Raw genomic sequence first — 21,699 nt, forward strand, 5'->3', positions numbered from 1 at the left:
TGCTTCTCTTGTTCACCTATGGCAAACTTGGGGTGTGAACAGTTATATCCTTTGGGGGTGATCATCAGAGGCAAGGACAGATGGATGACCACTGCAGCTTGGGTACTTGGTACTCAGGTAAATCTCTTCCTTTGTCAGTGCTATTTGCATAAAAGTAGGTTTTTTTTGTTAAACCTAACAACGAGAAATTTCAGATGTGAAACTTCTGTTGCCAACTTGAAATATAAGTTTGGGCATCATGTAGCTGCCAACAGATGAGGCATTCAACAGCACAGATAGCAGTGATAATGTAGCCAAGTTGCTTTTGATCAGTGGAAGATACATCCCTGAGAACACAGAACACTGCAGCTAAAGCTGGAGCTAACCTCAGTGTGTTCTTTTCACCAGGGATTAAATCCATTTTGTATCATGAGATACTACACCAGGACAATTCAGTATATCTCAAAGTGCTTTCTTTTTCCCAGTGATGCTCTAAAAGGTAGCATTAAAACAAAATCTCTCAGCTATTACTGCATTTCATGTCCACTAAACCAATTTGTATTCTCAGCTGTGAGCAAGATCCAAAGTCTTTGCTGCCAACAGGACCTGTTACAGTCATCTTCAGATCAGACCTGATATAGATCTGCACCTTTTCATTCAGACATGAAAGTCTTGTTGTAGCAGCCACTTAGAAGACATTCCAAAGGGTCTTTCTTCCTCAGCTTTGATTATTTTAATTTCTTTTGAATCCACCTCTTTGGACACCATGCACGGAGCTAATTTAGATCACAAACTCTTTGGACAAGGATAATGCTTTCTTCTACATCATTACGCACAGGGACAATTGCACTGTCAGTGCTTCAGAAATAGCCTCTAAATAATAGAGGCCAGGGCAGAGAAAAACAAGGCCAAGAGGGAAGAAGAAGCTCCAGAAAGGTCAGTGGGACCAAAGCTCCTGCAAAGAGCGCTGAAGTGTGAATGGAAGTAAAGCATTAAAACACCTGGTGTTAATGCAAAGGAGATGGAGAAACATCTGACACACTGTGGGAGCTATGGTGGTTGTGCCCCTGAGCTGGATGGTGGAAGTGTTGCCCACCACCAGCTTTGTATCAAGATATGCTGCAGTGAGAGGAATCTCAGTGTAACCTAATATAGAACAGGTTAGAAGAAGAAAGAACACAGACACCGAGTTTGCAGAGCATCTTTCCTTCAAAAGTATGTTGAAAAGCTGAAATGTCACCATGCTGAAAATGCCAACCGCTTTCAAGATCATCTAGAAGAACGGGGCCTCAATGCTCTCCTGGCATCTACTGGGTTTTTGGTCCCATTTTGAAGCTTTGACGGTTTCCCTTTGAAATCCCATCCACCCCAAAGACTGGAAAACACGAACTGCTTGATTTGTATGTTTTCTCTGCTGGAACAGGAGGGGCTGAAGCTGTCTCCGTGGCCTTTCAGAGGTGGGCTTTGAATGGCAAGAACGTGGATAGTGGTGAAGAAATCCACTGCCTGCCATATCTGTTCTTTCCTCCAGTCTTCAGTATCTTCTCCATGAAAGAAAACCGACACCTTTCTTCATCTTTATTGCACTCCTTGCTTGTCTTTTTTGCACAAAAGTGTTGTGCTAATGTGTCTGTGAGAGGCTGGTAGAGAAGAAAGGGGATGGGGAGAGCGGAGGAGAAAGGGGATGGGGAGGTTCAGCAATGAATCCCTATCAAGAACCAGTGTAAAGGGTGCTGGTGACTGCAGCAGGGTAGAAGAAAGCTGGGGCCACATGCGGAAATCACTGCCGTGTTCCATGGTGTGAGACTCCCTCCCCGCAGCACCCCATTGCTCCTGCAAGAAGGGAGGCTCACGAGATCACCTGTAAACTTCAAACCTCAGCTCAGAAATGACAGGAGAAAAGCAAGCGGAGACAACGACTGCATTTAAACCTGCGGGGTGAGATGCAAGTTCGACAGCCCAGGTGTGGGGCAGACACAACCAGCTTTTGGGGTGAACTGCAGGGTGGACAGCACAAAGTCCAGGACTCGCTGCTGTGATACCCCTTCCCTTTGCTCTCCTCCAAACCTGTTGGATAAGTGTCATCCCAGAGGATGCTTCAAGAACATCCTCTTGCAACCTCAGCCCTACCAGGGATGCCGCTGTTGCCTGCCTGGGAGGAGAAGGGAGTTAGGGCTTCAAAATGCCCCCACTGAGAAGCATTATGGTTCTTGGGCAGGGAAGAGAGGGAGTGAAATCCCTGCAGAATACACCCACAGCCTCGCTGCGAGCATACTCGGGCAAGGAAAGCCCCGGGTACCACCGGCCGAAGCATCCCAAATAATCCTGGCAGCAGGTTTAGCCCCATCCCACCGCTGAGGACGTTCCTGGCGCCCCCAGGAGCAGGACCAGGGGGTGGGGGGCACAGGCAATGGTCCAACCCTTGCACCGAGGCTGTTTTCCGTGAAAGGAAAAAGAAAATCAGGAAAAAACCTCGGAAAATCCCGCAGTGTGGCTGTACGTGCAACCCCCACCCCCCAATCACAGCCGCGCACACCCCCTGCAGCCGCTAAAGAAAGAGATAACCATAAAATAACCCAACGAGCGAGCGATAGAAAGTTGCTCCCGTGCCTGCACCAGTTGATTTCGCATCTTGCCTTGTGCCTTCGCCTGCTTTTCCCCCTCCTAATTCTATTTATTTCGGATTTATTTGCTGCACCAGGGAATAATCAGGTAACGCAGGAGCCTGGTGAAGTGGAGGGGACGGGAGGGGCCGCGGGGGCATTTTATCGTCCCTTTCTTTCCCCATCTCCCTCCCTGGAAGCTTTTTCCCCTACCCAAAATAAGGGGGAAAAACCCCGAAATGAAGGGTCGCGGTGGGGAGGGGAAGATCGGATGCGGAGCCGCCGGTAGAAAACGCTGTAGACGGTGCTTGATCGCGTCGAGCGCGACACCGGCGTTACCGCTGCGCGCCCCGCGGAACCGCGGCATCTCTTTCACGGGTGATTTTCAAACCCTCCCTTGGCTAATTGCGGCGCGTTTCCCACGGCCCCCGGGCGAGGAGGCTGCGCGGGCGCGCAGCGGGGCGATGGGGGTTGGAATTTGTGTGAGATTTTTCTCTTTCTTCGCTTTTTTTATCTATTTTGTTCCTTAAAAAAACTGCTGAAAAAGGTCACAGAAGGAGTTGGCTGCTAAATGGAGAGAAAGGGGGGGAAAAAAAGCCTTAAAAAGAGCGGCAGGCATGCGCACTGCGCGGATGCCATATTGGAATGAGTCCGCCGCGGGTGCGGGCGGAGGGACGGCTCGGCTCGGCTCGGCTCGGCTCGGCTCGGCTCGGCTCCGGGCTGCGCGCATCGCTCCGCGCACCGCGGGGGCTCGCTGCTCAGGGGAGGAAAAAATAAGCGAAAACAAGAAAAAACACCCTTCCCCTCAAAAAAATCCCCCCAAACTTACCCAGGTAAGGTACCGCGCCCCCCTTCCAGCGGGTATTTCCCTTTATTTTATATATCAGGTTTTGCCCTTTCTGGGTCGTTTTCCGCGTTCCTAAATATTTAAAAGGGTTAATTATTATGTTTCTAAAGCGGGGAAGCTGGTGTGGGTTTTCTTCTCCCCCCCGCCCCTTATCCGAAGGGGAGGAAAAGCGGCGATGGAGTTGCCGGGAAGTACTGGCGGGCGGCGGCTCGGGCTGATGCCCGGCCGGGACCGGTATCTGGGGCTGGGCACGCCGGAGTTACCACGGGCAGGGCTCGCAGTGTTTCGGTGTTTAATCCCAGCCGTGAGGGGGGTTTCTTTTTACCTCATTGTATCGCATTTTAGATGTCTTTCCTTCTCCCCCCACCTCTTCTGCCTTCTTTATTTCTCTCTTTTTATGTATTTAAAGTATTCCCTGTCCTTTCAAATGAGTGTGCAACCTCTTTTCCCATTTCCTACGCCGATCCACGTCTCAAAAAGAGTTATTTTGGGTGTGCGGGTGCGTTTCTTCTCAGTCTGCAAGGAGAAGGGAAAGAGGAAGAAAAATCCGGCTGAAAGGGAAGAAAGAGTAGAAAAGCAAGCCATCAGCTGTGCCAAAATGTGCAGCCCCGATCTATACGTGTTTTCCCCGTAGCGCTCCCCGAACTGCGGTAAATGAATATTTATAAAGCTTGTCAGCTCAACATGGCGGGTTAAGGTGTCTTTAAAAACTGTAAAATAAACAGTTTGAGGGAAGGCAAAAAGGAGAGACGCGGTGCCACACGTTGGGCTCAACCCGCTTGTTGCTCGGAGTGGTGCGTTGGTGAGGAGGGGAGAGGATGGGATCCGTCCTCTCGGGGTGTCTCCCCCCTCCCGCAGGACTCAGTGGTGGGAAAAGTGAAGGGGGGTGTTTGTGTGTGTTGGGAAGAAACCCTGAGATGTGGACATGTGGAGGTGAGAGTTTGGGTGGTTTGCCTTTGGATTGGAGACTTGCCATGGTAATAATCATTTAATAATAATAATAGTAGTAGTAGTAGTAGTAGTATGCCGAGAGAGACACAGCAGTGATTTCAGCAGCAGACATGTCGTGGGACGAGATGTCCTGTTGGAGCTGTCATGCTTTCCCTGCTTGCCTCGGTGCAGTCAGCTGGGGATGTGGGTTTGGTTTGGGTTTGGTTTTTTTTCCCTCTGTTCTTTAGCAAACTGTCTGAAATAGCTGCACACGGAAGTTTTGGCTGCCAGACAAGTGACTTTCCCAGTTCCTGCTGCAGCGAGTGCTGCAGCTCTGTTCTTTGCAGAGAGACCCTAAAAAAGCCCACGATGGGAGGCGAAAGACAGCTCTTGCAAAGCGAGTTGGAGAGGAGTTTTCAGGGAGTTGTTTGTGCCCTTCTCAGCTGCCTCTCGCAAATGTGTTTTCCAGCAGAGAGGAGGAGTGAGGCTGCCTCAGAAGCAGAGAAACTTCCTTGTTCTTGCGCAGGGAGTACTTCATTGCTGCTGCTCTGGGATTGTTTCACCGTGGTTGCAAGATGTTAACTTTGAAGCATCTGTGGTTTGTAGCTGTGGGAGGCGATGGGATGCTTCAGCATCACAAGCTGTGCCTGAATGGGGATGGAGGAGCCAGGAAGGATGCTGGATGTAGGGGGAGAGAGCTGCCTGCCCATTTGCCTGTACCTCTTAGAGGTGCTCTCCAGAAACCCACCATGCTTTTATTTAGCAGGAGCAGTTTGAGATGCTGTTTGCACACCTTGTCACACACGTTGAGGTTTCTGCTTCCAAAAGGGCTCTGCTCCATGTTCCTACCCCATTTTCCCCTTGCCTTTCTCCCGATCCCAGCCTCTGCCAGGACCAGGCTTTGCAAACTTGCGTTGCAGAGCATCGTGGTGGGGAGGGGCACAAAGGAGAAGACCAGGTAGGAGGAGGATTGGGATTTCTTATCAAAATAGCAGAAAACAGCATTAATTATAAGCAAAGCGGCTTGGAAGGCAGCGGAACTTGGGTGGCAAAATCCAAGAGCTGCAGTGGAGTGGTGTCAGCCTGTGGGGTAGAAAGGGATGGAAGCCATTGCAAAATGGGAATCTGTCTTCCTCCTCTCCCCCTTGCATTTCTCCATCCCTAAATTTGCTGCCCCATGAACAGAACAGCTTTTAACATCAGTTTGTGCCCCTGGTGCTCTGGCGAAGAAAGTGGTGTTGAAGAGTGACCTGGTGTCTGAGCAGAGAAGCAGCTTTGCCTAGTTGTGTGCTGTGGCTGTGGGGACTGGAGAGGGGTTGTGAAGGTCTCTGGGGATCCCTCTGTACCTGGGGGGATGTTCCCCCCTCTTCCCTTGCTTCTCTTTTATTACTTTGCCTTGGAGGAATCTGCTTAAAGATGGGAAAAGCAGCCTAATGTGCAGCCTCGTCAGTCGTGTCCCTGATGTGGGGCATCCACATCACCCAAAGAGGCTGTATTAATGGGACCACTTTTCTCCCCCTATCTTCTGTCTCCCTCAAAGGGGGACCTGTTGATGCACGAAGCTGCTGCACACCCCTCCATCAGCACCAGTGAGGCTGCATTAGGGTTAGCTGCGGTCCCACCAAGCAAACCTTTTCTCCATCAATGGCAGAGGGGTGAGGGCCAGGGTTTGGTGCTCTTTGCTTTTCCTTGCAGGAAGCCTTTAGGTGCAGACAAATTTGATCTCCTTTGCTTAGGGGCAAAGGAGGAGCAGGCAGGTTTTCTCTCTGGGGCTGGGACTGTTGCCTGGGTGAGCAGGGATACGAGTAGCTTTTTCCCCCCTCTGTTCTTTGTACCTCCAGCAAGTTATTTATGGAAGAAAATACTCTCACAAGTCTAATAACTTTAGTGCTTAAAAAGGATTAGGTCCTAATAACTCCTGTGATAAGATGGAGGCTTGGTGTAATCTGTTACTAAGTGCAAATCTAAAAGCCATTTAAATAGATACAGAGCTATAGAGCTAGATACAGAGCTATAGAGAGACTAGTGCATTGTAAACAACGAGGAAATACCTTTTTAATGATTTAAGGGGCACACTGGGCAGTGGAACACGACGTGCATTATAAGCAAGGCAGTATCATTTCATTTATATATTGAGAAAACATTTACAGATACTTACCAGATGTTACAAGGACGGTGCAGAAGTGGAGAGTGTGTTTCACACAGATGTAAGAACATCTGTAGAAGACAGTGTATAGCTATATAGCTGTGATTATAACTGGTAACTAACTGTCTGGACAGACAGTTGATGTTTTAATGAAGCATTTGTTAAAGCTTCATGGCAGTGTTACTAGAAATAGAATAAACACCACAGCCATCAACTCTTTAGGCTGGGGATGCTTTTCCCCCACCCTTGGCTTGTGCTGAGCATGCTGTCGGCCCATGAAATGCATGTATGTATTTTGAGTCACTGTTCGGGGATGCATCAACGAGGGGATGTGATGTTACTTGCTGAAGGGCAAGGCACGGTAGAGAAGATGCCGTTGTGTTTCTTCAAGGACTTTTTGCTGGCTAAAGTCATGTTGGTGGGGAGTAAGGGAAGGTATGGAGAGTGGCCAGGCAGGTTTTCAGGGCTGGTGATGGTGCTTGAAGGAGGTGCTGGTCTCTTCCTGTGTCCAAGTGACAAAGTAAATGAGTTGTGGAAAGCTCCAAAACCTGGGACAAGGAGCCAAAACCTGAAGCAGAGGAGAAAAAGGCATGTTTCTGAAGGTGCAAAGAGACAATCAATGTGGTGACCCCAAAGAGACAATCAATGTGGTGACCACAGGGCCCACATTTTAGATGACCTGAAGGCTATGGAGGTGTCAGAGGTATTTTCTTACTATGAATAGTAACACATACAGAGTATATGAGCTGGTGCTACAGCGTCCTCAGTGGTGATGCTGTTGTTCATAGTGATGCTATTTGCAAATACAGAGTTTGTTCTGTCATTGTAATGTGCTGGTTCCCAGGAGCAGGTTTGTTTTAGGATTAGAGAAGCCTAAGGTACTTTGTCAGTGTTTAAAAGTCATCATTTGAACCTGTTGATCTTTGCATGGCAACCTTCTCTGATGAAACCAAACCCATCCTATGGGTTTTTTTTCTATATTTATTGTCTGTGTCTCAGGTATGACTCCTACACCGATGAAACATGTTTGGGTTGCAAAACAGGGGATGCAGAAACAGGGGCAATAGCTCTCACTGACATTTAAAAGAACTCCTGAACAAGTTTATTTTGAGGTTGGCCTTTTGCAAGATGCAACCAGAGCGTTCTGCTTTGGAAAATGTGGTCACAGTGACTCCATTTTCATACATGAGAAATGGTTGCTCTAAAATTAAAGAGGAATAGAAAGAAAGGAAGGAAAAAAAACCCAATCAGTTCTTGAGAGCTGACCGAGAGATCAGGTCTGAGTAGGTGTGAGGCTTACAGAAAGGTACGTGCTGAATCCCTGCTATTTTTACTCTCGGTCATGAGTCTTGCTTTCATGATTAATACTCTTCACATCACTGGGGTGGGGTGTGCAAGGAGGTCCTGTTTGCTTGGGTAAGGTCCTGAGACCCAGTTTGAATTGTATCGGGAAGCTTTGTGTTCATCTGCTTGGCAAGGAAGATGAAGTCCCTCTGCTGAGATCCAGGCGGTGACATTATCTTGCCCCTGCAGTGTAGGTGGTGAGACAAGATGACCATGGATCCTTAAGCTGTAAGGAGCTCTAAGTCACTTGGTTGGAAAGCAGTAGCTTTCCTGGATGCACTAAACATCCCTTTAAAGAAAGGTCAAGACAAAATAGTATTTAACTGTTTCTTGGAAGGTGTTTTGAGCAAGGTCCAGGGTGGGAGCTCAGTGCAGGTGTAAGACCGGATTCCACAGTGCACCACTGTATGGGTGATGGTGGAGCATTAAATCTGGATGTCCTGGAGCAGCTCACCTTGTTCACCATGGCATCTCTTAGAAGCCACTTGTGGAATAAAAGGGTATCAATCCAGTTTGTCTTTCCTTAGAGAAGTGGAGTGGAATTGGCCCAGTAAATGTGACTTGCTGGACTCTTAAGTTACAGGATCTTGTGGGATGTGGTCCTGGATAGAACTTGACAGGGGTCTGCTGACTGCCCTCACATGCACTTGAGTCCTCCTCATCCTGCTGCTGTACCAAGGGGTAGCAGGAGGTGGCTGCAAGGGCTGCATCTTTTTCTTTGGCTGATCCTACCAGTGAGTGAAGCTGCTTCTAGATGTGAAGTGCTGAAAGGGATGTGAGCGTGTGTAGGACTAAGCCCAAACTCTGATCTGCTGTGCTGTTCAAATGAACCAAATGGTGCCAAGACCTAAAATGGCATTTTTCCTAAAAACTGTTGGAATCACAGGTAGATGTTTCCTGGGTTCTGGTTTGCATCTCACATTATTTTTGGAGAAAGGCTCCGACTGCTGCAGAACTCTTTGCCCCGGCCAATGGGAGTTTTGGCTGATGAGGGACTTGTGAATTGGGCCCGAAATGAAGTCCATGAAAACAGTGGTTTGTGTTTCCTGCTGGGTGACTTCTATTGCTCATGTCATCGGTCCCATTCAGGGGGTCTGGCTGGTGTTTTGAGATGAGATACTTCAGGATGATAAGAAGTTGTGTTCCAGTTACCCATCTAAAAGTCTTCCTCGTTTCAGTTCCATTTCAAACAGAGGCAAGAGAAGGGCTCTGTAGATGGTTGATGCTGCCGCTGTGCTTCTTCCCTGTGGTTCTTTTGCCTGTTGTAAAGGGTATGGGGGCTGTTGATTAGGTCTTCTTCATGGTCCTGATTCAGCTGAGAGCTTTAGAAGATGCCTGATCTTCAATATGCTGTATTCCCAATGTCGTCTGTGTGTGCTGAGTCCTTAGCATGGGTAGAGGTACCAGTTGTGGGGCTACATCATGGGAACTGTCTGTTGAATCATGGAGGTGGTGACAGACACCTAGTAGCAGATAGAAATGAGATTATTTAATACATGGCGACCTCCCTTTCCCTGGCCTGACACCTGATGTTGACATCTGTATCTATGGAAAGAGGATGTAAAATGTCAGTGCTGTGACAGGAGGGGATTTTAGAGCTGCTTGACATGAGCATCAGTAATGCAACACAGGGCAGGAGAGAGGCACCCACTCACCTTGCCTGGCTGTTTGTGACAGCACTACAGGGTGGTTTGGGGCTGGACTTTGCTGTTGGCAAGCTAAGAGTGGGATGCACACCTAAGTCTGTGTATCTGTCTGTGTATATATATATATATATATATATATATATATATATATATATATATTTGCCTAACATTGCAGGGCTTTCTGCTGTAAACAAGTCAGTTTCTCTAATTAGGTTTATTTGACTTTCTGTTACCTTATCTTACTGTTCTTTATCACTGTGTGTATGCTGGACTCCGGGTGTTCCAGGTAGGGAGGATGAGTAAATTGCTTTGTGAAACAGGCTTGTGTCTGTTGGCATAAAGGATAAGTTATTCGGCCCTGGTGCAAGAGAGGAGGAGAACAACGACCTGCTGAGTTACGGAGGACTGTCACCACCTCACACAGCCGCTTCTCCGCCACGTGTCCTCAGAGGGGTTTGGTTCTTGTCCTTCCCCTTTGGGATGGACAGTCCAGACTGTCCCTGATGTAATGTTTTCCTAGTTTTGCATGTTTTCTCTCCAGGCTTAGTAATTTATGTTCTGTGCCACTGCACAAATGATGTTGATGCTTGACTTCAAGAGCAGAAGGTTCAGCCCTACTGAGTGGCTGGAGCAGGAGGCTGGAAGGGACCTCCATGGCTTACACTGACCATCTCTTATCCCAGGGCAGGATTAGCTGTACCAAGATCTGTTTCTGGACCGATCAGCATCCTAGCCCCTCCAAAAGCAAGGCTCTTCTTGAAGTTTATCCTACCATATTCATTATCAGCTATTTCTTCGTATGCCCAAATCAAATGTCCCCTCCTGCAGTTTAAACCCAACCCTTCCTCTTCGATGCATCAGGAATAGGGAAAACATTATACGCTTTCTATTCAGCTGTTTTTTATATATTTGACTATTGTGAACATTCCTAGTTCTCCAGATAAGATGGGATTTGCTTCTTCCACCCTAGACTACATCTGAACCAACACAGTGGTGGGGTGTGCAGTATGAAAGAGAAATTGTCACTTGATACAAGTGAAAACGTTTGACGAAGGAAAGCTCTCAAATAAATAATAATAAAAAAGAAGGGCAGGAATTTGGAAGAAGGGGTCCTTTAAAGGTTTCCAACTGGTGCTGTGTCTGAGAAAAGAGGCAGGCTCTTTTTCTACGAGGTGAAAGCTGTTCCTTGATGTGTTCAGCAGCCCTTCCGAAGGAGCCTCCATTTGCATTGTGCAGATGCTCAGGGGGTGTAAATATTGTGGCAGGCTGCCACTTGCAGTGCATCCTAGGTGTAGTCCCACAGGGCTGAGTCCACCTTCACCCTGCTCCACATACAGGGCCGGCACCGTATGGCATCTCTTTTCTTCAGTTTGTTTGCTGGAAAATTTGGGTGTCTAAAGTCTTAACAAGCACAGGCACCCTCTGAGGGTTGTTCATAGAATCGCAGAATGGTTTGGGTTGGAAAAGACCTTAAAGCCCATCCAGTTCCAGCCTCCTTCCATGGGCAGGGACACCTTCCACTAGAGCAGCTTGCTCCAGCCTGGCCTTGAACACTGCCAGGGGTGAAGCATTCACAGCTTTCTTGGGCAGAAGTTAATCTCACCCAAGTTTTGGGTGTCTGACTCGGAACCCACAAATTGCCCTTTGGAGATGCTTTCTCTTGATTAGCTGCAAATGGCTGACCAGGTGAAGCATATCCCACCTGAGGTGGGTAGGATGGGTGGGCTTTGTTTCTTGTAGTGCTGTTTAATGGGGATTTGCTGTGCTGGAAAACCTCAAGGTGAAGTGAACCATGAAGCCAAGATGTGGTCCAGTATCATCTATGTCTTACTTAGGCTTTTGCTCCATCTGCTCAGGCCCAGGTGCCTCCTTTTTACCAATCTAAAGCTGTTTGACCAGGTGGCAACATTAGTGAGGACATTAAAAATTGATGTGTTCTGAAAATAGGATGCAAAAGGAGGAAACTGGAGTGAGCGTCTCAGTTCTGGAATTGTGTTGAGGTAGGGCAGGCCTATGCTGCTTCCTGAGAGCATCAGCACCAATTGCTTCAGTTTCGTGACTGCTCAGGCATGTGGATCTTCTCACTTTTCCAAAACGGTTTCCTTAATCACTTTGCAGTGGCTTTTCTGCTCCTGCAGAAGGCTTGAAGATAGTGAAGGCTACATTGCTTGTGGTAACACCCAGCTTTAAGGTGACTGCTTGAAATCAGAAGGTGAATTCACCAGGAAAGTGTGCTGGGGCTGCACCAAGTTCAGCTTCCTTCCAACTTGGCTTGATAAAGACATGGATTGCTTACAGACCAACATATGTAGGGTCAAGCATTGGGAATTCAGTGAGCCCATGGACCCACCCTTCCTCTGTCATCATCCCTGGTAGGAGCTCTTCACCAAGGACCGAGGGCCATACAGTACAGCTGTAGCTTTGCTGTACTCATCAAGTGGCTCCATCCCGAGAGGTGGGACCATCAGAAGTCAATGAACATTACAGGATTTTGGAGGCAGGGCATGGATTGTTGGGAAAGCAGTGGGATTTCTGCCTCTCCACCATTCAGGACTCAGCGGTACATCAGCACAACTGATCCAGGAAGGAGGTTTCAAGGATGCAGGGTTTTTTTACATCTTCTGTTCCACTAGCCTGACTTTTTTGTCAATCCCAGTTAACCAAGCATACGTTAGAGGAATAAGTCTTAAGGGAGAGCCTTAGGGTGCTGGATTTGTGTGTGGGGGGTAAGGGACCTCCCTTTACAGGGCTTACTCCGAAGGAGAGAAAACCAAGACAGGAGATGAGAACTGGAAAATGGAAGGCAACACCAGCACTTCTACAAAGCCAGTATTGGTACAGATGACAAGGCAGCGTGTTTGAGATAATGGTGTGGCTGAGAGTGACAGCTGTGGGAAGAAGGAAATAAAAGAGATTCCTTTTTTTTATATTTTATATTGTCTGTCTTTTTCTGCCTGTGAATTAAGAGTCTGGATCTGAATTTAAATACCAGGGGAATGGGAGCTGCTTGGGGGAAGAATCGGGTCAGTTTGAACCACCACTGTGCAGAAACAATGAACAAGGGATATGAAACCAGGGAATTTCCCCCCTCCCTGCTCTTTCAGATGCATGTCATAATATTTCCCTTTGTGTTCCTGCCTAGTGCAGTGTCACCTTGAGCCTCTTTTGCTGTTATTTCCCATCCCCTGCTTTAGAGGCTGGCAATGTGGCTTGTGGTCCTTAAGCTGGTTTCTTTGGACTGGCAGAGAAATCAGAGTACATTGATGTGTGCTGCTTGTTTCATGTTGATGATTGCAGGCCAGTCAGCATGCTACTGTTAACAGCATGGCTGGGGACTCTGTTTGAAGCGTTAATTAGCAGCAATTAATAAGAAGTGAAAAATTAATACCCTGTGTCAGCTTTCTTTACCAGTTAGTTATATCAACACCAAGGCTCAGAGGTAGCTTGAAGCTTATGTTTGTGTAAGAGTTCGGTCTTGCCACGTTGTATGGGGAAGATACTTAAATGCTCTCTTACAATAAATGCTAACCTAGTTATTCCCAAAATAAGAAGATAAGCTTTAGCCTCTGACCCATCCAGGTTCCTTGGGATGTGGATGAAATGTGCATGACATTTCATAACCAGTGAGTTCTCCATAGCTCATGCAAACGAGATGTTGATGACTTTGCTGAATTTGGATGAGACGTTCTGCACTGCCCCCTTTTAATTGAATTGAGCGCAACTGAACGAGCCCAGCCCCAGATGTAGCCACTGAGGATGGATCCCAGCCATGTTGCAGACACCTTAAGCAGGTTCCTGCAGGTTTTCCCTTCCATTTTCCATTTCTGATGGGAAATTCCCTGGTGCAGTGTAATGGGCCTTTCCTATGGGTCTGGTGTCAGATTTGGAGCTTGACTGCAAATGCTGTCATCATCTGATAAGACACCTTCAGTTTTTTATCAGCTCATAACTTTGTCTTATCAGCCTCATAGGAGCATCACAAGAGTTAAGTACACTACCATGAGCATATCTTTCTTCTTGGTATTTATATTGTTACCCCTGAGTTCTGTTTAAGATGATTGATTTGTTGTGTTTAAATTGATCTCTCTGTCATTTTCTAATAGACCCAGATTGCCTTCCGTCATTGTCTAGTCCTAGGCAAAAATGGAAACAGCTGAATCCACCCAAGATTTAGCTTCAGCTGACACCTCCCTTCCTCTCACGTTTAACAAGCTTGATGTAAAATCCTGATACTTAACCAATTTATTATTAATGATATTTACAGAAGTATTCCCCACCAAAGGAGAAGTGCTTTTTGATTTTCAGTAGACTGATTGCTTCTAGTTTCATAATTGAAACTTAATATACACTGGGGATGAGTGGTCATACAATCGCAGAATGGTTTGGGTTGGAAGGGACCTTAAAGCTCATCCAGTCCCAGCCCCTCTGCCATGGGCAGGGAACACTTTCCACTAGACCAGGTTGTTCCAAGCCCTGTCCAACCTGGCCTTGTGATACATACGTTCTGAGGTTAGCTACACTTGAAATACTCATAGTATACAATACACTTAATTCATTAGCAAGTCTGATGTCAAGAAGGAATAAAAATGAAAAGCTGTAGTGGCTATCGCAGTGGAGAAGTGATTGTTAGTATTTATGGAGTGCTCAAAGGATACTAAGGACTCCACAGAGAGAATTGGTTTATGGTCTTCTTGTTTAAAAGTGTTTTTTTCCTTTCATTATCAGGTGCCTTTAGGGTGGGGAACACACACTGTTGATGGGTCTAACTTTGCCCAACAACCTTTGGTTGGGGGTTGTATCGTCTGCCTTGGTTTCACTACCAGTGAAACACCTGTGATTTTAGCATGGTTTAATTGCAGCCACCCCAGTGCTGTTGTGATCACTCCAGCGAGACTGCCCCACCATGGTTCAGTTAATGGATATCACACTTGCACTGGACATGCTCCTCATTGTTTTCAATTCATCTTAAAACTGCTCACACACGTGCATTTCTTCCTTGCAGTTTTCATTGGAACAGCCTTAAAAACTGGGAATGAAGAATCTACGACAGAACACTCTCTCTCTTTCTGTTTTATAACCACTATATCTGGTCTTTCTGAATATGTCTTCTGGGTAGTAAAAGTTGAAAAAATCCCATAATATTTTTACAATCTTATTACCTCCTGCTTTGCCTGGCCTCTGGCAGTAAACTTTGTTCCTGCTCTTAGTCATGCTTCTTGCAGAGCATTCGATGGTGTTGCTGCCAGCATAGTCCTCTCTCTCATGCCCATCTTGGAGGCATCCACTAATAGGCAAGACCAGTCTTGCACATCATATATTCTGGACACACACTTTCCCTGCTATCTGTCTTTGCTTTAGCATATCTTGTGTGAATAGCTGGTTCCCTCTGTGCCTATAACCCAAGCTCTTGGTTTCTCTTTTTCAGTCCTCCTTTGACACCTTGTAATTCATCACCATCTCAGAGTTTTACAAAAAGCTCACTTTGGAGTTCTTTTTAATCTGCTCCTGAAGGTGTATCTCTGGATATTGCTTGTCTGGTGGCTTACTATAACTAGAAATATAGTGCTCATTTAGTCCTGTGTCTGACTCAAGATCTAGTCAGTCTGTATTTCCCTTCTCATATCACTTTTCATCTCTGCATGGTTTTATTCCACTTTGTATTTACTATGGTCATTCCTTCTAGAAGAATCTCCTCTGCCACCATAACCCAGTCTACACCTGAGTTAATATTTACTACTGTACGTGGCACTAACTGCTGCAGTTACCTTAGGTCGGTCTTCATTCAAAAACCGGTTGTAGCCAGCACTGTTTCATTAGGGTGTCTGCATTTTGCATGCTGAACTTTATTTTCTAGTTATTTCATGCTCTCCCAATTATGTTCCCTTCAGTGCTTCCTCTGTTTCGTTTTCAGAATTGCCCCCTTTGGAAGCTTGAATCTTTATGGAGTGAGATCTATTTCAGACTATATGTGCTGGCTAACACATACAGTATTAGCCAGCAACAAGGTGGAAGGCAAGGGCTGGATGTGCTGCAGGATGGTTGAATTGGCCTTTTTCTTTCTGGCATGGATTGTGCCACCTTACGGGTTGATCCTTCCCCTTCTGTTGGTGGTACAAGGATCTGGGCTGAACTTTGAGATGTGAATCCTGTGGGTGCTGTTTCTTACCTCACTATTGTTTCTGTTGTTATTATTGTTGTTGCTGATAATGTTATTGCCACTAAGGCCCTTTGTTGCATCTCCTTATCCAACTGTGGCTTCACCATAGAAGAGAGACCAGGATCGGAGGTTTACAATCAACATGGAATAACTCGAAAACTGTTAGGAAAGGATGAGGGAATGGGTTGATGTGGGTAGAACAAATCACTCATTGTTTTTCTCTCCTTCTTCTAGCTCGTCCTCTAGGCACTCCCTACTGCAGGATGAATTAGGAAGGCAAAGCCTCTTCCTCTATACCATGGAGACAAGGGCATCTTTCATTGCCACCATGCGAGAGACGCAGCATCCCTCCCCAGAGAAGGGTCAGAGCCCGGCCAACGGCAACGGGGAACAGTTTGATTCAGGTGAGCTCTCATTCACCCCCATAGGTTGTCTTCACTGTTACAGTCCTTCAACTGGTGGCTGGTAGAGGTGGGAACATGTTACCATGGGAACATTGGGAATGGTTGTACAGCTTGAAGGCCCTTTGTGAGTCTTATGGGTTGGATAGTGTTCCATGGTTGATGGGTTAGGAAATCTGAGCTTTTCTCTTCTGGGTATCTTCTACAAGGCATAGCAACTATTCAGAATTTAAACAAAAACCAATGGAAAGCCTTTCCTGGGACATCATACCATGTTCTTCCAGTTTCCCCACCCTTTTTTATTCTAATGAAGTTTTGTGGTTAGAGAGGAGAGATGAACATTCAGGAATTACAGCATTTCTCCTTTGTTTTGACCTTCACCCTCATCTCCTTCACAACTTTTCTGAGGGCTTCAGGTGAGAGTGCTTCACAAATATTAGACCAGCCAGTGGAGAGCTGGTTCCATGTTGTCCTTGTGCTGATGATTATGATTGGATGCTCTGTAATGCTCTAGGATGGGCACCTTAAAGTGAGCATTCATTGTGCTAGATTTGGGCATCACTGTGGTAGATACAGAAAAATAAGTGCTAGCTTCTGGTGATTTCTGCTGGAATTATGTGCTTTAATTTCCCCTATCTAGCTCCAACAGAGGAGGCTGTATTGTCTGGTGAAGTTGCACATTATGGCTAGGCCCAATCTACTTTCTGATGACAAAATGAGAGACCTCTCTCTATCCCGTCTCTTCTCTGGCATTACCTCTGCTGCCCATCATAGCCTGGGCTGAATCAGTCAACTCAGTAACCCAGCAGAAAGGTAATGCAGAAAAAAGACAAGTGAATCATTTTCTGCCAGCTTTGTGGGTTGAACTGGCTGGAGGAAGAGCACATGCTGGTGGGAATGGGATTTCTCCCAGTGGTAGTGAACTGCTTAATGTGGCTCAGCTATAACTTGCAACTTCATCCTTGCTCTGTGTTTGCATGGACGAGCTAAATTGATGGACTTGTGGAGAACAGCACTGAGCTGCCAGTCAGTTAATGTGTACAAGAGCTTTCCTCTTTGCATTGTGGTACATTGTGTTGGTGCTCAGGTACTTGAATGCTTTTGCTTGCATTTCTGTAAGAGCTGTTCTTAACAAAAGGATCCTGAGGTATAAATGGCCAGTGAAGGTCTGTGCTTCTAAATGGCTACCTGAAGTCTACTTCCATGGAAATAGATGCCCTCAGCAGTGATGAATCTCAGAAAGTCTTGAATGTATGTATGTGCTATCACTAAGATGGCTAAGTCATCTGCCACAAATAGGTTCTTCTTCAGTGAAGCCTTGGAAAAGTCCATGTTACTGGAGCCACAGATTTTAGCTCTTTTATTGCCTTTATTTCCCATAGCCAAAGCCCCCCAGGAGGCTGTTAACAGTTGGAACAGTTGCATTTTTATAGTGTCCATGCATGAGCACTCTAAAGCCATGGAGAGGCTCACAAATAATGACTTCTTGATTTTATTTGTCATCCTGGGCTTCTTTATACGTCACCGTATTGCAGGCTGGCCAGCCTTGACTCTTTCATTAGGGAAGAGCAGTGGGCCCGAGTACCAGTAATTGGAAAGGATACGTAAAATAGGCCCGATGCCGCATTTATCATCTCAGGGGGTGCTCTGTGAAATGTTGGCATCTGGGATTTTGCAGCTCTCCAGCATAGCCAGGACTTTGCTCTTGAAGCGCGTGGCTTGAGGCATGACAAAGAGATCAGCTTTGGGATAACTGCTTCTCAGGCAGACACAATCTTCCTTGTCATGTATGGAGGGATGTCGCATTTCTCCGTCTACCTTTTAATTTGGGGGGTCTCCAGGCAGTTGAGGGAGGTTGGGAAGAGGTGTCCTCTGCTCCTCAGCAGTAGGGATCTGATGGATGAGGTGAGTTGTGCACAGTCCCATTATGTGCATGGATGGGGTTGGGTTCCTTGGGCTGATCTCATCCTGCACCACACTGCCTCTGCTCTGGATGTTCTAGAAGGGAACAAAGTCCATTAAAAAGGTATTTTGGAAATGTCCAGTCCCTTCAGAATCCTTTGTGATAAAACGAAGCAAAATAAAAGGCTGGAGCTGTGATAAATGAGTACTCTGACATTATTTTTACAGGCCTTGTAAAAGTAATTTCCTGATAAAGTCTGCAGATAAAACACGGTGGAGGAGTCAGACCTGTGATGTGTCGAGAGAAATGGGCTGACAGGGAGGGAAGGCTGCAGCTCTAACGCTGCCTCCCTCATAGCAGGGTCTTGAAGCCTGTCTTGTTTGGGTTTAGAAAGGAGAGATCTGGGTGATATTTTGTTTAACAGATGCTGTTGTGAGGTTTCCAGCACTACATGTGAATGAACCTTCCACTGGGGCTGTGGGAACAGTGGAGGCAGTGAGTCTGTCTGTGTCGGCACGTGGCAGAGTAAGGTCATGGGTAATAAGATTATGAGGTACAGGAGGGCTTGTTGCATCCATAACTAGCATCTGCAATGCTAATATAATTGAAGTGCTGTTGGCAAATTCTGGAGAATAATTTGCCACCCTGGAGACATTGCTGCCTATAAGGGATAAAGGTTTTAGACTGAGCTGCCTAAAAATGTCAGCTTCCACTGGCTCTGTGGAATGATTCCTTCCCAGAAGAGTACCAAGGAAGGCTGGAGAAAAGGAGGTAGGTATGTGCCTGGAGTCACCGAGCAGGTGAGAGCAAAAAGCAGGAATAAAATCTGAGAATATATAGAGAGTCTCATGGGTAGAGGGAAGTATGTCATGATCTAAAATGGAAGTATCTGAGTAGACAAGAAGAGAGTCGATGGCTGACCTGGAAATGTCCTGACCATATCAGATGTCCTGGGGTGAAGAAGTCCTTGAGGTTGTTGAGCAGCCCATCCCAACACCACCAGCCCAGATGGAAGCAGAAGCAGGAAGCAAGGAGGCAGAGGGGATACACTTCTAGTGTTTTGTGTCAGATGCTTCTGCCTTTTAGTGGGATGGGGGTTGTCTGTGATCAGGGTAAAAAGTTGCTTAAGCATTGGAGTAATTTTAACCTGGAATGGTTAACCGTATCTGCCCATCTGCTCACAGACTCTGTTTTAGAGGCTCAGACAAGGAAATCTCTGGATTAACTCCACAGAGTTGCAGATATTAAGGCTGAAAATTTCCCTGATCATCTGAGTTGCATGGTATAGATGAGGGAAACAGCAGTTTTTGCACCAAGCTTCTACCTTGTGGTTAAGCTGTCATTTTTCAGTAAGAAATGAACGAACCTCTGATTTTGGGTCAGATATCTCAAGTAGCGCCAGCTTCTATACCTGGTTGTTTTTTACATTGGTTGCAAAAGAAAGTCCATTCCTTATTCTACACTGAATTTGTCTGTTTTCAGGTTGCAGTCATGGGGTTGGGTTATTTCTTGTCTTGCTGAGCTGAAAAGTGAACTGGTAGTCACTTTATCATGGGAACAAATGTTGATTTACAGCTTCATATTTAAGCAGGTTATTTGAGTATAAGGCAGGGAATTGGACTTAGACTTGATGCAGCAAGTGTTTAACAGGGCAGACAGCTCAGTGCTCCTCTTTAAACTCCCAGATAGATCTTCACCCTCCACCGCCCCTGCCTCAAAACTCCTCTTCTCATCTACTTTTCCCCCCCTCTCCTATGTGGGTCTGGCTCCATAGGCAGCAAATAATGAGAGATTCCCATTGCACACCATAATTTTCTAGTCCTGAAAACTGGAGACCTGTAGCAATTATTGCAATAAATTAACCTGCTGTTTTCTTCATAAAACCGTCTGGGGAGGTTTCTTAATTCAGTTTGTCATGAGTCACTTTAATTCCATCGTGACCATGCTGATGAATGTTTGGGCAGGTAAGGGTCTCGTAGAGTTTGCCTGATAAATGCTTATTGCAAAGAGCTCATTGCTCGACTGTAAATATTCGTGCTCTGGGGATGGAACTGGGTTTGCAAGATTGCCTGGGAACAAAATGAAAACAATCAGATTTGGCTGATTTTCTGTAAGTGAGAGAAGAGTTATTTTTAGTTATTGCTGTGTGTGTTTCAGCGATGGTTTGAGGCCTCAGCTCTGCTCTACTCAGAAGAGAAAAGAAACGGGAGTAATGTCAGGTCCTTCACCGTGGGGGAGGATTGAGTGGGGCAGTGGTGTGGATAGGGGAGGCAGGATGCAGAGCCTTGAATCTGAAGTGGGGCAAGAACAAGCACAGGAACCAAGAAGACAATAGCGGTCTGGTGAGAGGTTCTGGGGGATTTTGGTAGTCTTTAGGGAAGAGAGAGATGTGAGAGCCTCAGCTGAGATTTCTGGGTGGAAGGATGATGAGGAAGGAAAGGAAAGGAAAGGGTGTCAGGTCTGCAAATGGGGCTCCCCAGCCCCAAGGGTTGGGGTGTTTGCTTTACACATTGCTCAGCCAATGTAATCAACTTGTAATATTATCACTAGGACACTGCTGTAATTAACAGTGCTGCATGACCACTTTTGGGACATGAGTAGGGCCACTTCACCCTTGTGATAGTGGACAGACGGCAAGAGAGTCATCAAGTACGAAATGAAAGAGCACAAGTGCTTTTTGCAGTGTGATGCGTTTGTTCCCCTATTGCCATGAAAGCAGAGGGATTTCTGGTCTCAAAGTGTTGACTGCTGAAGTCCCTAAGTCTGCTGAAAGCATAGCAAGAGCTGGTCAAAACAGTTAATCACAGCTCTTTAAAACAAGCTTTCTCTTTTCCATTGTGTTGATGTTTATACTGGTGGCTGTTCTCACCCTGAACGCTCTGCCACAACTTTTCCCTTCTTTGGCTGTGTTTTAGGCTGCTTTTCTTTCTTTGCTTTTCAACAGATGAGGGTTCCAGCACTGAGGACACAGACTTCAACTGGGATGAGTTCCTGGAGGAAACAGGAGCCAGCGCTGCTCCCCACACCTCCTTCAAACACGTACGTGCTTTGCCTGAGCCTCGTGGGTGTTGTGAGTGTTCCCTTGTGTGGATTTCGTGTGGGTCCTGGAGAACTGAAGTGTGGTCAGGGGAGAAATCATCCCTCTGTGCATGTGACAACCTGCATGGGATTTGCCTCCCAGCTGGTGTTAGGGGAACTTAGTGTGTTTGTGATCACAGCTCAGAGCATTGTGTCTATGCTATTTCCTTGTCCTCTGCCATTGGTTCAAATTTTCATTTTTTGAGGGCTTTTATTGCTTTCCTTTTGTTTATATGCACTCCCTTTTCTCTCGTCATCTATTTTCCCTTCTTATTTCTTCCTTGTTGTCCATCCCAACCTGTAGAGATTCATCTCACAGGAGTGTCTAACTTCTCCAAAGCTGTGCTCTTAATACATGATTTGCTGGCTAGCTGGGTCACTCAGCACTAGTGTCCAGCATGCCCCATAGGAAACCATCCTAGGAAACCATAGGAAGCCTCCTGCCTGGAAACGCTGTCTCAGAAGCATGAGAACCAAGTACATGTGTAGGTGATGCTTTTCTTGGGTGAACATACGTCATATAGACAGCTGTGATAGTTGCAGCACAGTCTGCTGCTCTGGTCCGTGTTAGTGCAGCTGGCGTTCAAAGTCTGAAATCTTCATTGATGAAGACTATCGTAGCACACTTTGAAGAAAGGATTCTGTCTCCCAGCAGTGCCTGTCAC

At 46.4% G+C, this 21,699-nt stretch overlaps 1 protein-coding gene across 3 annotated transcripts in view; it reads left to right on the plus strand.

The window, feature by feature from the left end:
* The first annotated feature begins 3,342 nt into the window (after positions 1-3,342).
* Positions 3,343-21,699, plus strand: part of SFMBT2 (Scm like with four mbt domains 2) — a 107,472-nt gene continuing 89,115 nt past the window's right edge. The window contains exons 1-3 of one of the 3 annotated variants that reach the window (XM_061468625.1): positions 3,343-3,415; positions 15,899-16,056; positions 20,901-20,995. In XM_061468625.1, coding sequence (XP_061324609.1) covers positions 15,951-16,056; positions 20,901-20,995 — 201 coding nt within the window. In that variant the 5' untranslated portion in view covers positions 3,343-3,415; positions 15,899-15,950. Of the gene's footprint in view, positions 3,416-11,507; positions 11,868-15,886; positions 16,057-20,900; positions 20,996-21,699 lie in introns of those variants that run through there. The other 2 variants (XM_061468624.1, XM_061468623.1) reach the window with 2 other exon arrangements.

Source organism: Pezoporus flaviventris, unplaced genomic scaffold, assembly GCF_033815535.1.
Source record: "Pezoporus flaviventris isolate CSIRO_AGI_PZ_B2104156 unplaced genomic scaffold, CSIRO_AGI_Pfla_v1 ptg000049l, whole genome shotgun sequence".
Classification (NCBI taxonomy): domain Eukaryota; kingdom Metazoa; phylum Chordata; class Aves; order Psittaciformes; family Psittacidae; genus Pezoporus; species Pezoporus flaviventris.